This window comes from Urocitellus parryii, chromosome 2 (assembly GCF_045843805.1).
Source record: "Urocitellus parryii isolate mUroPar1 chromosome 2, mUroPar1.hap1, whole genome shotgun sequence".
Taxonomy (NCBI): domain Eukaryota; kingdom Metazoa; phylum Chordata; class Mammalia; order Rodentia; family Sciuridae; genus Urocitellus; species Urocitellus parryii.
In genome coordinates, this window is record NC_135532.1 from 38390349 (window position 1) to 38407620 (window position 17272).

The 17272-nt window shown below is 35.6% G+C and overlaps 1 protein-coding gene across 3 annotated transcripts in view; it reads right to left on the bottom strand.

Annotated features, from left to right (window-relative positions):
• The window catches only part of Cdadc1 (cytidine and dCMP deaminase domain containing 1), a 55949-nt gene that overhangs the window by 23286 nt on the left and 15391 nt on the right, over positions 1-17272 (bottom strand). For all 3 annotated transcript variants that reach the window (XM_026393641.2, XM_026393642.2, XM_026393643.2), the window contains exons 4-6: positions 13479-13656; positions 7960-8529; positions 2885-2934 (exon numbers count right to left, since the gene is read on the bottom strand). In XM_026393641.2, coding sequence (XP_026249426.2) covers positions 2885-2934; positions 7960-8529; positions 13479-13656 — 798 coding nt within the window. The remainder of the gene's footprint in view (positions 1-2884; positions 2935-7959; positions 8530-13478; positions 13657-17272) is intronic.

Here is a 17272-nt window from a genome sequence, read left to right on the forward strand (position 1 = left end):
CCTAAATAAATCTAATTTCATGGCCCTCCTACCCACCCCCCCATAATATCAAGTCCTCATTATCTCTTTTATATTAATCTATCTCCCTATTTCCTGTCTCACTCTACTTCATTCTTTTATAATGCAAATATGATAATATCATTTTCTCACTTAAAAGATTATTGGACTATAAGTTCCAATATAGTAGCCATTGACTACATGTGGTTAGTCTAAACTGAAAGGTGTTATAAGTGTAAAATACAGAGATTTGTAAGATTTAATAATGAAAGAAAATGCAGATTTTATTAGTAATTTTTTTAAGGTACTAGGGATTGAACTCAGGGGCACTCTACCACTGAGCCACATCCCCAGGCCTATTTTGTATTTTATTTACAGACAGGGTCTCACTGAGTTGCTTATCACCTTGCTGTTGTTGAGGCTGGCTTTGAACTATTGATCCTCCTATTTCAGCCTCCAGAGACACTGGGATTAAAGGTGTGAACCACCTGGCTTATTAGTAATTTTTATATTGATTATATGTTAAAATAATATCTTTGGACATATTAGATTAAATATATTATTTATTTTTTTCAATATTTATTTTTTAGTTGTAGTTGGACACAATACCTTTATTTCATTTATTTATTTTTATGTGGTGCTGAGGATCGAACCCAGGGCCTTATATGTGCTAGGCGAGCACTCTACCCGTGAGCCAGCCACAGCCCCTTATTTTGTCTTTTAAATTTTAAACTGACATAAAAGTCAAATTTATAAACATTTCTGGGGTATTGTGATTTTTGATACATGTATACATTGTGTAATATTTAAATCAGATTAAACGTATCTATCACTTTAAATAACTTTTTTTTTTTTTTTTTTGAGTACCAGGGATTGAACTCAGGGGCTCTCAGCCACTGAATCACATCTTCAGCCCTATTTTGTATTTTATTTAGAGACAGGGTCTCACTGAGTTGCTTAGCAGCTCACTTTTGCTGAGGCTGGCTTTGAACTCATGATCCTCCTGCCTCAGCCTCTGAGCTGCTAGGATTACAGATATGTATTAAATATCTAACATTTTTTATGATGAAAATATTCAAACTCCTTTCAGGGCATGGTGGCACATGCCTATAATCCCAGTGGCTAGGGAGGCTGAGGCAGAAGGATTGTGAGTTCAAAGCCAGCCTCAGCAATTTAGCAAGGCCCTAAGGAACTTAGTGAGACTCTGCTTCAAAATTAAAAATGAAAAGGGTGGGGATGTGGCTCAGTGGTCAAGCACCCATGGTTTCAATCTCCAGTACAAAAAGACACACAAAACAAAACATTCAAACTCCTTTCTTCTAGCTTTTTGAAACACACAGTATATTATTGCTACCTATAGTCACCCTCCTGTGCATCAGCACACCAAAACTTCCTGCTCCCATCTAACTGTAACTTATTACCCATTGAGCAACCTTTCCCCATTGCTTCCACCACCTTTCCCCTCCCAGTCTCTAATAAACCACCATTATACTCTAAACTTCTATGAGATCAACATTCCACATATAAGTGAATTCATGCAGTACTTATCTTTCTGTGCCTGGTTTATTTCACTTAACATAATAATCTCCAGTTCCATCCATGTTGCTGAAAATGAGAATTTCATTCTATGGATGAAAAGTATTACATTGTGTGTATATACTACATTTTCTTTATCCAGTCATCAGTAGATGGACATTTAGATTGTTTCCAATAAAATATATTCTTCACCTTACATTTATTTCTTTTCTTTGCCTGTTTACCTTAATTCACTTATTTTTAAAATTCACCACTCCCTAGAAAATTTCAAGATACATATGTGGCTTAAATTTCATTTCTACTGATAAGTATTGTTCTAGGGGATACACTAAAGTTCTAAAGTTCACAGACACCAGGCACGGAGGTGCACACCTGTAATCCCAGCAGCTCAGGAGGTTGAGGCAGAAGAATCGAGTATTCAAAGCCAGCCTCAGCAAAAGGGAGGTGCTAAGCAACTTAGTGAGACCCTGTCTCTAAATAAAAAATAGGGCTGGGGATGTGGCTCAGTGGCCGACTGCCCCTGAGTTCAATCTCGGTACTACTCAAAATAAATAAATATTTATTTATAAATTTTAATATATATTTATAAATATTTATAGATATTCACATGGTCTACAACATTCTTTATAGTTCAGTCCAATTTTCTGCCCACTCTAGAAAGGACTTTGGATCCCAAGTCACTTGCATTTTCCTATCTTCTCTTTCTAGCCCTCTACCTTTGCATGTTATCTTCCTGGTCCTTCTAACTTTTTCTGTTTGATGAACTCCTGTTCATTCAAGACTAATAGCATGCTACCACCTCCAAGAATCTCTCTCATTTCCCCTCGTTTCCCCAAGCATAGTCAAGGTCCTTCTCCATGTTCTCACAGTACTGATTATAATTATACATATATGCCAGTCTCTTTTTTTACCTCTCTGTCTCCATCATTAGCTATGAGGTCAACAAAGGCAGAAAATGTGATCTTTAAATCCCTGATGTACACTGTGACACAGTGCTTAACTTATAGAAAGTGTTTAATAAATGTTAAATTGATGAGTCTAGAAAAATTATTGAGGGAATGAGCAAATGTTTACAGAATTTCACAATGCACCAATAGAAAAATATTAAGCTCAACAGGTCAATAAAATGTAGTGCACTGCCAGACACGGTGATGCATGCCTGTCGTGCCAGATACTCAGGAGGGTAAGGCTAAGCTTGAGCTCAGGAATTCAAGGCCAATCTGGAAAATATGGTGAGAGTCTGTCTCAGAAAGCAAAAGCAAAACAAAACCAAAAATGCAATGCACTAAAGACTGAACTATGTTTAAACAAAATCCAGGTTAAATATTTAAAAATTTATTTCCATACTTACAGATTTTCCTTCTGCCCAAATGACTGCTCCAACTCCTGTTTTATGATCCTCTGAAAGACATGACATTGAACTCAGTAAAAATCAATGACTGTTAGTTTCAGAAATACACTTTTCCAAAAATAATAAAAACATATATTTTGAAACATTCTTCATGATCATCCTAACAATTCTTGACATCTTTACTAATTACAGAGAAGTATTAAAGTAAAGACTTCAAAGTATGAAATATGGGAGCTAGGTAGCAAAGAAATAGATTGGGTTATTACTCACTGAGTCACACATGATATACATGTGGAGACCACTAATATGGCAGTGGCCAGTCAGATCACTTCAAAGCTACAACCAGAACTAAGCACAACTTCATTGATTCTCCACTAACAGATCAGTTTCCAAATGACTACTTCTCTTTATTAGTGTATATTAATTGCACAGAATCTTGGGTTTCATATTTGTATTTATATATAACATATTTTGCTCATTTCTACTGTTACCCGCCCTTACCTCGCCCTCTCCCACTCTTCAACTAACAGTCTCCTTTCTACATTGCTGTCTTTTTGTTGCTTTCTTTTCTAGATTCCACATGAGAAAACATGCTGTACTTGTCTTTCTTGCTTAACATGATGATCTCTAGTCCCATCAATTTTCCTGTGAATGACATGAATTCATGGCTGAATACTACTCCTTTGTATGTATATGTATATGTGTGTGTGTGTGTGTGTATGTGTGTATATACACCACATTTTCTTTATCCATTCATATGTTGACAGGCACCCAAGCAGATCTGTAGCTTGGGTATTCAGAATTGTGCATGATAAAAACAGGTATACAGGTATCTCCATGATATGCTGACCTTAATTCTTTTGGAATATACTAAGGAATTTTGGTATAATTGGATCATATGGTAATTCTAATTTTAGTTTTTTGAGAAATCTACATCCTTATTTCTATAGTGACCATGCTAATTTAATTCCCACCAGCAGCGTACAGTTGTTCCTAGTTCCCATATCCTCACTACCATTTATTATTATTTGTATTCTTGATGATTGCCATTCTAACTAGAGTAAGAGAATTTCTTTTTTTTTTTTTTTTTTGTATACTGGGTATTGAATCAGTATCAAAACTAACTACTAAGCCACACTCTCAGTCCTTTTTACTTCTCATTTTGAGATGAGGTCTTGCTAAGTTGCTTAGGGCCTTGCTAAATTGCTGAGGCTAGCACTGAACTTGTGATCCTCCTGCTTCAGCTCCCTGAGCCACTGGGATTACAGGTGTGCAATACTGTGCTGATATGAAATAGAATTTCAATGTAGTTTTATTTTTTTAAAAATATTTTTAGTTGTAAATGTACACGATACCTTCATTTTATTTATTTATTTTTATGTGGTATTGAGGATCAAACCCAGTACATCACACATACTGGGCAAGTGCTCTACCACTGAGCTACAGCCTCAGACCATCGATGTAGTTTTGAATGGCATTTCCCTGATGGATTTGTATTTCCCTAAAGATGCTAAACTTTTTTCATATAATTATTGGCCATTTGTACTTATTTTGAGAACAGTCTGTTCAGTTCCTAAATGACTACTTCTAATAGATGATGTAACTGAGTAAAAAAGTAGTTTTTGATAATTGTGAGTACAATATCTACTCACAACAATCAAATGTGTCTTCTAGTCTTTTTAACGTTCTAATCATGGAAAATATATTTTATGGAAGTGTTCTTGCTATGCAAAAAGTTCAAACTTCTAATAAAAAATAAAATCTTTATGAACTTTTATATCTGCATGTCTACATACTGGTGAAAGATACATGAAGAAAATTTTGATTTAAACAAAATATTGTCATTTTCTTGACCTGCATAGTTTAAGAGGGAAAAGAATGCTATGTTAGTGATATTATGGTCATTTCTAAATCAAGTGGCAGAAGTTATAAACATAAAATTTTAATTCTCTTGCAGAACAAAAACTTTTGCAATAAGTGGTCCTTCTTAAAACCATTAATGTGAAACAAAAAATAAAAAACCAAAATAGAAATTGCACATATTAGGGGGCTGGGGTTGTGGCTCCTCCGTAGAGCCCTCGCCTAGCATGTGTGAGGTACTGGGTTCGATCTTCAGCACCACATAAAAATAAGTACGTAAAATAAAGATATTGTGTCCAACTACAACTAAAAAAATATTTATTTATTTATTTATTTATTTATTTATTTTTTAAATATTTATTTACTTATTTAGTTAGTTAGTTTTTAGCGGACACAACATCTTTATTTGTATGTGGTGCTGAGGATCGAACCCAGGCTGCACACATGCCAGGCGAGCGCGCTACCGCTTGAGCCACATCCCCAGCCCCCTAAAAAAATATTTAAAAAAAAAAAAAGAAAGAAAGAAACTACACATATTAGGATCTAGTTTCCTTCCACATAAGGTGAGTTTCAAATTCCTAAGACAAATATACACTACTTATGAAAACCATAGTATTTGTCAAAATCATAGAGGACTAATGTAGTTTGGATGATATACTTAAATAGAAAAAATAAGAATTATCTGTAAACTTACCTAAGTTCATTATCATACTGATGAGTGAAACTATGGCTTCCCCTTACAATTTCTTACAAGTTAAAATCCTTCCAGTTAAAATATATATTTTAATACCTACTTTTTTCAGTAAAAGCACAAAGAAAATTTGTGCCACTTTATATTAAAAAACTAGGATGCCTTATAACTAATTTTTTAAAAGTTATGATATGCCAATAAAATTTCCCATCTCTAGTTCAAGTACTCAGGCTTTCAAAATCATACTACAAAGGATTTAAGTAATTTATGTTAAGCACTTTTTATTCACCATCTCATTTTTATCTAAAGATAAAAGTTGATTCCCTTTTGTAAGTAAGAAAACAGGCAGAGAAATTCAGTGAATGAAGTTCGGCCCTTGTGACCCAATCTATTTGCCTTTCCTCCACCTCCCTCTTTGCCATTAAGAATTCCACAACAAAGGCTTCCATTTTTTGAGTGCCTGTGTTCCAAGTATGGTGAATGTTCCTCAAGCAACTCACAGCTGACTGGGCAGAAGGCTTACTAAGGAAAGACATAGATGTGTGCTGTGCCCTGAAGATGAATGGGATACTGAGGTCTAGAGGATGTCTGGTGACTGGCTTCTACCGTGTGGAGGAAAAGGAGATTATGGCATAAACAAAATTTTGTTTCTTCCTAGACCTTTACGTGACCTAGACCTTAACATGAGGAAAAAAGATATAAATTAATGGCTTTATGCTCATTTCTGAGGCAAGTGGACAATATTATAAACATAAGATTATATTTGCGAGCAAAAACAAAATCTTGACTGGTAAGTTCTATTAATATGTACATAAATCAGAAGTAAAAAATGAAAACAGAAATTCTTCATTTTAAGAGTCTACTTTTCCTATCAACATTTTTTTTTTCATGTTATGTTTTTTAATCTCAGGATCCACATTTTCTGTTCAGTCTGGGGACAGACTAAACCTTGTTAGGAGAGGGAAAGATGTGATTTCTTTCATCAGCATGCAGCTTTGCTGCCTTGCAAAGATCAATTACACCAAGAGAATATTCTTTACTATGTGTGTTTTCCAATAGGATAAGTTTTCATCCATATAAAAATGGTTTTGGAAAACACTTTTTCTAGGACACAAAAGGAGATCACAACTCAACACTTAAACCAGATAGATAACATGAGATGCCTTTTACTCTTTCCCCCCATGAGTCTGAACACATTTTGTCACTTTTTGCTACTCTAATATCCAAGAAGCATTCATTTAACAACACCTCTGTGGATCCTCATTATTAATCATTTAAAAAGCAATTATTAAACCCCCACTTGCAATTTGTTTTAGAACTTCAGAGGTTTTGGAATTCATTTTCATCATGTCTTTTTTTTTTTTTGGACTGGTCTATTGAACCCAGAGGCACTTTACTCTTAAGCTACACACACAAGCCCTTTTTATTCTTTTTTAAAACTTTGAGACAGCATCTTGCCAAGTTGCCCAGACTAGCCTTGAACTTATGATCCTCCTGCCTCAGCCTCCCAAGTAGTTGGGATTACAGGAGTGTGCCACCATCCCTGGCTCCTTGTAGAAGTTTTTAAAAATAGACCTAGGTCACACTTGGTTAGAGCAATTGTTGAACAGGGTCTGGGGAGGAGTTTGAGCATCTGTACTTTTTATTAAAGTTTCTGTGGTGATTCTGCAAAACATGCTGTCAGTTGAGTTCCTCCATTCTACTGAATTTATTTCAATCTGACCAATAGCATTGGCATGGACCTTTTCTGATTTTCCTTCTTTTCTCCTTTTTGGGATAATTTAAAATTCCTATTATAGTCCACTCCACAAACTAATCTTACTCTACTGTTCTCCCTGCCTGCATTTTTCCCACTTATTTTCAAGTTGCATTTTTTAAAGTGGTCATGATTCTCTTTCAAAAAATACTACATCTAGTAATTCTTGAAAATACTGCTCCATAATTGGAAATACAGATACATTTTATCACAATAAAGAATATTCTCAAGTAATATTTCCCTTCTCCACATACACAACATAATAAAGTAAAAATGTTTAATTTCTCAGTTTTCTGATTAAAGACATACCGGCAACTGAGAAAATCTGCAATAACCAACATTCCTTTACTTTCATTGTATTAGTTATTTTGAATTCATATTTTTAATTTTACAGATTTCCAAGTTTTCATCAAATACTCAATACAAACAATATTGAAGAGTTAACAAGAGTGATTTTAGTTTTCTCTTTGTCCCATTTTTAGTGGAAGGCTTGACAAACAGAAATCATAAATGCAAGGAGAAAGACGAATTAGATAATTTGGTCCTGAATTATAAATGTAGTGCTGAATAAAGGGCCACAAGGAAGTCCCAAACTGCTCATAGGAAGAGTTGCCTACACAAGTCTCACAAACTTCAGCATGAACAGCCAAACTTTAATATCTAGGAGCAAATGAACTCTGCCATAGATAAGATGCATACCACTTTACTTCTGAGACAAATACAACCAAACCAATTTGCCCCAATTTATGAACTAAGCATTTAACTCACCAGTCCGATATGCCAATAACCTGGCCTGAACCATGCAGTGCCTTGCAATTTCTTGTGGCAAACTTTGATTGTGAATTTCATTAATCTGTTCTGGATTACTACAATAAAATCCAAAGTGTTTAAAGCTGGGCACACTGGAAGCTACTGTGGCCAAGATTAGGATAAGGTCTTTCATGTTTTGCCTCAGATTGCTAAAGTAGGGATTTTCACACAGGTTCTCCAGACCTATAGTCATCAGGATTTGCTTATGCATTTCTTCATTTGAAATCAAAAATATCATTTCATATTCTTTTATTCTTTCTTGTTTACATTCAGAATAAAAGTCAATGTTAGCATCTGGTACTGTCTTTGTAATTTTTTGAATAAAGTCACATTTGTAGGAAGTCTCCTCTACAAACTGCACCATATAACACACCAAAGGTTGAAGTAAGACACACACATGGGCCCGACTGTTTGACTTCAGTCTTTCCACAGCTTTGGCATCTAACTTTGCATCTTCAGAACTAGAAGCCTCAGTAAGCAAACTTATTTCTGGATCAGCAGGCCAATATGAAATTCGATTAACTCCAGCTGAAATACAAAATATGAAAGATAATTATCTGATACATGCTGAATATACATTTTCTTGATAAACCCATCCTAGCAATGCAGTAGATCAAGAGGGCCCAATACAATAAATGTCTACCATGAAGTCACCTATTAATCCATCTGAGGTTTGGCAAATAATTATCCATAGGCCAAATCTGGTCCATTGAGAATTTTTGTACAGCTCATAGGTTAACTAATTTGAAAAAACACAAGACTATATCATAACACAAAATTAGACACATTGATTCATTTATACAATCTTTGGCTGCCTTTGCATGGCAGAGTTGAGTAGCTGTGACAGATATGACATTGCCTATAAACTTAAAATATTTACACTTTTGCCTTTTTGAGACAAAGCTAATTGACCCCAAACAGAGCCCAGGGGAAGGATTTGTGGATTCACTGGTTTTGCTGAGTATGGTCCCAAAGCCCAGCACTGGGACTGTATACCAGCACCTTCCACAGTGCCATGGCTGCTTTTAGAAATGTTACAAATAGCATTTGGTCATGTCTAAAGTTTTGTATTTAGAAATCAATAATTCATTAATGCATTACAAATGATTCTGTCTTGGACTCAGAATTCTTCTGGAAAGAAAAATTCATGTATACACAGTTAATGCAGCATTCTTTAAGACATTAAAAATAATAGACAACCAACATAGGGAATGGTTAGACAAATCATATATTCCTCATAGTTATAAAAAAGTGTCCACATAGAATTCATAACATGAAAATTACTTATGTGATGCTAGAGTAGTGGTGTGTCAGCAATATTAATTCATTTAAGCCACAACACTGAAGACAAAACAAGAAAATAAAGGAACATTTTTCAATCAATGAGGCAGAGGAAAGATTGGTAATCTTTAATACACAGAAAAGACTTTAAATCATTGAGAGTACATATGAATTGACAAAAAGAATGAGATCTCAAGAGAGACAAAAGATATGAAAAATTTACAAAAGAGAAAAATATAACTAGATAACAAACATATGAAAAAATATTTTAATTTGTATCTGAACTTGAACAATGAAGGTACCTTATACACAAATACCCAAATATTTGTCAATTAACAAATAGTTTACAACAAAGACTTTTTTCTTGCTGGTAGTCTCATGTAATTTCAGCTTGGAGAGACTTTTTTTTTATGATTGTGCCCAGAAGTGAATAGACAGATAGCCCTCTGGTGTCCCATCTTTCAAAGTAATAGATGAGCTAAAAAGTAAACAGATGTGTATTTCTGCCTATTCTCTGCTATTCCTAGCTCACTGTGGTTTGAGCTGCAAAGCAATTTCAAAGGCCTCACAGCTCAGATACAGTCTTTCCCCTTGCTGCATTTCATCTTCCTTGTTCAAGTTCTCATAATCCATTTCCTGACTAGCAGCGATGGTAAAACATTCATCTATGAATCTTAGTTGCTCCTAGTAATCCCAATCCAAGAAGGGAAGATGAATCACCTTTAAAATGTTCAATACTACTGGTAAGTGCTATAGCAGAGGTTCTCAAATTTTTTATCTTAGGATCCCTTTATTGAGGACCCCAAAGAGTTTTTGTTTGTATGGATAGCATCTTTTGATATTTATTTTATTAAAAATTAAAAAATATTTATTAATTCATTTAAAATAACAAAAAGAGTCATTAATATACATAACAGTTTTATGATAAGAAACTATTTTCCAAGTTAACCAAAGTTAGTGAGAAAAATGGCATTGAATTTTTTTTTAAGAGAGAGAGAGAGAGAGAGAGAGAGAGAGAGAGAATTTTTAATATTTATTTTCTTTAGTTTTCGGCGGACACAACATCTTTGTTTGTATGTGGTACTGAGGATCGAACCTGGGCCACATGCATGTCAGGTGAGCACACTACCGCTTGAGCCACATTCCCAGCCCGGCATTTAATTTTTACAAATGTATTTAGTATTTGGCTTAATAGAAAGACAGCTGGATTCTCAAATTCACTTCTGCTTTCAATCTGTTGCCAACAGGTTGTTTACACTGAAGTATATTAAAATTATTCTGCCTCATACAGACATGTAGTTGAAAAAGTAGTATTTGAACAGCCATGTTAGATAATTGTAAACATTCTTTTTTGACACTATTGTAAATATTTGACAAGAAACAGTTTCTTAAAGACTAGTTACAAACCAGGCACTGTGACCCATGCCTGTAATCCCAGGTAATGGTTTAGGAGGCTGAGGCAGGAGGATTGTGAGTTCAAAGCTAGCCTCAGTAACTTTGTGAGGTTCTAAGCAACTTAGTGTGACCCTGTCTCAAAATTAAAAAATATATAAAGAGTAGGGATGTGGCTCAGTGGTTAGGTGGCCCTGGGTTTAATCCCTGATGCCTGCACCATCACCACCACCAAAAAAAAAAAAAAAAAAAAAAAAAAAAAGATTAGAATGTGAAATCTGAAACCAAATCAACAAACTTTTTGAATCTATACCCTGGTCTGTCTTGTACTTAGAATGGCTGTTTTACTCATGCATGATTCTGTAGTTTTGTGCACTGGTCATTTGGAAAATGTGATATTGATTTTACAATACTCAAAAAAAGTCCATTACTATCACCACCAATCTCATCATAAGAGTATAAATATCAGGAAGTTGTCAAGCTCAAAATGGTGGATATGGTTTTCCAAAATTCTAATTTTCACTTTGAATGCTCAAATTTTATGATTAGCAGCAAATAATGTCAATTGTTTCCTGAAATTGATAGGTTCACTTCATTTTTGAGGCAAAATAGCTAATAACTATAGTCTGTCAAATTATGGTGTTTCATGAAAAAAGTGAATCATTTTAGTTTGCAACTCAAAACAGTCACATAAGTGGTTTTCCTTAAGGCAACCTTCACATTAGGTTTGTAATAAAAGTATTTTATAACAAAGATCTTTTTCCTTACACAGAATATTAAAAAGATGTGTATTCAGGATTAGAATTTAATGAAATTAATGACTCTTACTGTTTCATAAAAGCCCTTCTTATGTGAAACTATTTCTTTGTGCAGTGAAGAGCATAAGGACTGCTAGGGCAGTTTGCTTCGTCTATAGCAACAGTGGTTTTACTCACCACTGTTTTGGTCACTTTAGTGTGAATGTAGCATTACTGTGAAAACATGTTGATCTTGTAGACCATCAGGAGAATCACCATGCTAGGAAATGACTGCTTTGGTTTAACCGGAAGTAACAGTGATAGGAACTAAAGGAGTTCAGCTACAGCATAAGTTCAACCATGCGACCTTCCCAAGATAACTAATATGTAAACTTAAACCAACAGAGCAATTTTATTTACTTATGGGTCTATCACCAGCATAAATGCATCCTAGGTCTCTTTCCACACTTTATTCTCTCTTTTGGCAGACTGAAGCTGTAGTGAGTGACTCGCACTCCCCTGCGATTCTAAGCCTTAGCTCTGAGGTGATCAGGGGTGCTTTTAGCACAGGCAGTTTTTTTATTCATTCTTCTCCCTTGACTCTAGAACACATGAGTGAAAATATTTTGGTTCTTTCACATTCTTTCCTTTCTATATCAATGTCACCATCTGAACTAATCAGTCGGCTAAGCAAGCTAACTTCTCCCTGATCCAATTCTGTAAAAACAACAAAAATTTAATCATGTTTCATCTTGCTCAAAAACCTTTAATAGCTGCATATCATCTATAATGGGAATCATAAGTCAACTGAACATAAATGATTAAATGAATGTCCAATTTGCCTGGTTAACTGGGCAAAGGAGGAAAAAAAGCCATGACCACTGTGATACCTATCTTCTCTATTAGGAACTACAGTGGAGAGACTACAGAGTCACTCTTAACATACCTGAAGGCTTGCAATACTTGTTGCAGGCCAGGAAGCTCCTAACCACATGACCTTTCTCCTGGAAGTTTTTCCTTGTGTCGTTCAAGGCACCAACCTCAACATAGATCTGATCAGTATTTATAAGACTTGGATGTACATAAAAACAGTTAAAAAACAGGTCCTGGAATTCTGTCCCATAAGATAAAGCTCAGAGGCTATGTAATTTTTCAAGGTTCTCCACTAAAGCCCCAATCTACCATTAGAAGCCATCTGTCACTATTTTCTTAGGAATAATCTTTCATTTCAAATACTGGACTTTTCTTCTTACAACTGAGTGATGCTACAAAGACTGCTGTTCCTGACCACCCATGAGTTCCCCTTCCTGTATGAGTGACCTATCAGGATCTAGTTTAAGCCCCAAACTTTCATAACATGACAACCTACAGGGATCATTTTCACCTCTGAGATCACTTTATCACTTATAGCATATATCAATCATTGGACACTAGATGATACATTCATTAAATTGTTATTTTGGTCTCCAAGTAACACCCTGAGGGAAAGGATTAGGAGCCATATTAGTTATTTGTTTTTAAAACTTTTTTTTTTTTTCATTTTGGTGGCGCTGGGGATTGAACTGAGTCTTGTGCATACTGTGCAAACATTACACAACTGAGTTGTACCCCCAGACATTCCTGAAGCCTGTGCTTTTAAAAGCAGTTATGCCTTCTCTACTCTTTCCTTCCTCTTCTGGCTTCAGAGGACTCAAAGCCCCAGGTATAACAACAGTAGTAAGATGGAAGATGCCTAGGCCTGTTAATCAACTACACAGAGAAAAGCTGCCTGTTGCTCAGCAACACCTGGGCTATGACAGGAGTGATGTCTAATATATTAAACCACTGAGATCTTAGGGTTTCTTAGAGATAGTAGCACTAGTCTACTAATTCACTGAGGGTCATTAGGCTGACTAGTGGACAGAGTTGAGGACAGCATCTTTGTTTTGACTCTTTACACAGTGTCTCAAACTGTCTTCAGACATACATCAGTATTTCCAAATGATCTCTGTGAGATTTAGGCAATTTGTTCCCTTGTTTGCTCTCAGATCTATTCCTAATCCCCAACAAAGCCTTATCTGCACTTACCATTTACAATCATTTTCAAACAAGCAGAACATGGTTTTCTGGAAAAATAAAGATCACAGTTTTTCAGCCTTGACCCATGTTTAATAAGAGCAATTTGCCCAGCATGTAGATCTTCACTAGAACAATGGAGACCAACAATTTTCATGTTTTTCACCACCACGAGACCAGTTTTCTTCACCTACAGTGAGATACAAAATAAGAAGTTGCTGAGAGCCATAGCCAAGTAGGAATGATGCATGGCAATTTCCTTGTCAGGCTACCCAATGTTGCTTAGAGGGAGGACTCTCCATTGTGGCAATGGGCTTGCCTTGGACCTAGGTCATTTGCAGTGACATTGCATGAATGTTTGAGAGTTTTGATTTGAAAGGTGACCTTGCTCAGGGATTAGGGCGGATCCGGGTTTAGGGTGGATCTGGGTTTGGGGTGGATCCTGCTGGGAATAGAGCTGTATCCTGCTGCCTCAGGCACCCGCTGCTTGGTTGTGGGGATTCAGAGGGTATTTGGTATGCAGAGCCCGGTGGAGGGTGTATTTTCCCAGAACGTGCGTGTAGAGTGCTGGTGAGAGTTCGGAAATAAAGAATTGCTGTTTGAATCTACAAGGCTGTGAGTGGCTCATGATTTTTGTGCCCAGCCAGACTGCGGCAAGAAGTTATTAATTATAACTCATGATTGTCATAATACTTGATTTATTAATAAAATGAAAATTTTGATTAGTTCTTTATCTGAACATAGTTTGTACAAAAGTACATTTTGCATTAGGTCCAAAACAATTTCTGAAATTTTGTGTTTACTTTAGATCAGAAATTTTTAAAACTGAGGCTCTACTAATCAAACAATTAAATGTGCAAATTATCACTATTTTATTCTAGTGAAAGATGAATACAATTTAACCTAGTAAAGGGTAGGAACCAAGTTGGTTTCACTTGGTTTTTACACCATCCAGTCTAGGACTATTAGGTATTAAGCTTCTAGTTATTAAAAAGGAAAGATTTGGAAACCCCTCTCATTTTACACATGGATAAATCAAGCCCAGAGAACTTTCCAAAAGAATTCACAGATAGTAAAAAGCAGAATGAAAGAGAGGTCATCACTGAAAAAAAAAAGAAAATTCTCAACATCCTAAAAACTGGCTGAAGATTTTTCAACACTGTGACAGTCTAGACTCATGTATCTGGGTCCCTCACTATAATTATATAGGTAAGTTATAACACACAAACAAAAGTCATACTGTCAGGTGTCAGGAAAGAGAACTGACAGCCAAAGTGAGTTCCTTGGCAGTATTCCAGAGGGGACTGGGCTGACTTGAATTAAGCCGTGCAGGCTGGACACTACCTAGGGTTCTAGAGTTCTAATGAGACTCTTTGAGTGAAGACTTTCTGCTACTTAGAATCTAAAGTACCCTGACTTATGAAAATATCAGTGAAAAAGAAGCTCATGTAATAATACTAATATTAGATAAAATATTAAATAAAACAGCTAGTCAAGGTGGTGCGTGCCTATGACCCCAGCTACATAGGAGACTGAGGAAGGAAGATCTCAAGTTCAAGACTGGACTGAGCAACTCAGGAAGATCCCACCTCAAAATAAAAAAGAATAAAGGTGGCAGTGGGGCATGCTGAGGATGTAGTTCAGTTGCAGAGCATTTGCCCAGCAGGTATAAGGATCTGGGTTCAATCCTCATCAGTACAAAAAAAAAAAAAAAATCAGATAAAACAGAGAAGTAAAAAGCAAAATCAGTCCTACCTAAGGCACAAAGTAGTCTATGTTGTTTTCACAGCAAAACAAAAATAAAGACAATTCTATAGTAAGGAATGTAAACTTGATCCTTGGGTTTGGGAATGTAGTCATGACATGAGAGGAACTTGGGCTGAAGATAGGGTGTCCCTTATTCCCCACCTCCTTCCAAAAGGATTTTACTCTATTGATTCCCTATCAGAACATATTTGAAATCACTTTAAGGACAAGACCAAAGTACTATAAAATAAAACAGTCAAGTGTCAGTTGATTTATTAGTATAAACGTTCGGAATTAGGAAGGATATTTTGTGAAATGCCTGGAAAAAAGGAATAGAGATTTCATGAAATTCCCTTTCTGAGCTAACCAACCATCTCCTAAACTACAAAGACATTTATAAAACCTACATCTAAGAATACACCTAAAATATGAAAGATTTGTCTGTATTAGCTTTTAAAATGAGCTTCAAATTTACCTTTCCATATTATTTTAGAATCTTATGTTCCTTAAATACAAAGTATGTTATCATCTACTTCTGAATACTTCCATCAAGTTTGTTTAAAAACTGGTCACTTTAGAAAACAACTGATGATGCCTTATTAAAAAATCTTAGCACCAACCAGGCATGGTGTCCCATGCCTGTAATTCTAGCTACTCAGGAGGCTGAGGAAGGAGACTTGCAAATTCAAAGCCAGCCTTAGCAACTTAGTGAGATCCTGTCTCAAAAAACTAAAAGGGCTGGGGATGCAGTTCAGTGGTAAAGTGCCCCAGTACTGTCCCCCAGTTCTTAGTACCAGAGCCCATGTTGTTTAACCAAATTAACACAATCAGTGGGAGTGGCTGCAACTGAATTGAATGATGTTAACTTTAAATTGTCAAGTAGTTAATTAAACAGAAATAAAACCAGAAATTCTGACCACAAAAGATGTTTTTAAAAATTGTTACTTAAGTAAAGGGAAGCATATTCATCAAGTTATTTTTTATCAGAACAATCTTTTCTGCCAAGTTTACCACCTCCACCCCCCCCACCCCCCACCCCCCCTAGAATTCTTTGTACCTCCAGGAGGAATGAATATATATTTCATTTTGCTTCTAGGCCAAAATATTCAAGTTTGAGGCAAAGATTTTTCCATCCCAAACTTAACAAAAACAAAACAAATAAAAGCCTAAGTTGCATTCCATTTGGGCACTTCCACTTACTGCAACTCCCAGAAGACTAAATCTTTTCAGTGAATCACTGTTCTGAATCTTGATTTTGCTTCACTTCACTAACATCTTGGCAAGTCGTCTATGTAATCCTAGTCACAGAGTTTTACATTAAAACATGGGCAAAAGAGGACAGTCTGTTTTATATATTTACTACATTTACTTAAAACAGTGATTCACTATTTTTTCCTTTATGTTTCTCAAACATCTAAATATTCTGAGAAATTATTTCTATATTCTTTTTGGGTATTTTAGAGACTCACTCAAAGAACAAATTGGGAAATCTTTTCCAGAATGTACACCGGAATCACCCAGGTAATTCTTTTCAGCATATACATGCTTAGTCTCTATTCCACACCAATGAATCAGAATCTCTGGGAAACTTAAAAATAAAGTAAAAAGAAAATACTAAGAAATATTAGAACAAGGTTTATGTTTCAAGTCTAGCCTTTGATTTTAATCTGCTTACCAACTAATATGTTAACCTATTATTCTTTCATATATACTCTTAGAAGACATGAAACTCTTGGGTCAGAAAGAAAGGATTTTACTATTCACAATACTGCAGTATGAGCATCTTATTTGTGATGGTGTCTTGCCCTCAAGTCCCATGGGAGGTGATGCAGACAGTTGCCAGTTTGTGTTATAGGATGGGGACACTGAGCCTGGGGATTCTGATGTTTTACAGCCAACAATAATCCAATCTGCTCTTTGCCCCTGAGAGGGACATTACCTAAACCCTCAATTTTGCTTGCTGCAAACACAACTCTAAGAAATGATCTACATAAAGAGCAATCGATGCCTTGCATTTTTGACACAACCACCAAGATATATAGGCACTTGAGAGAATCATA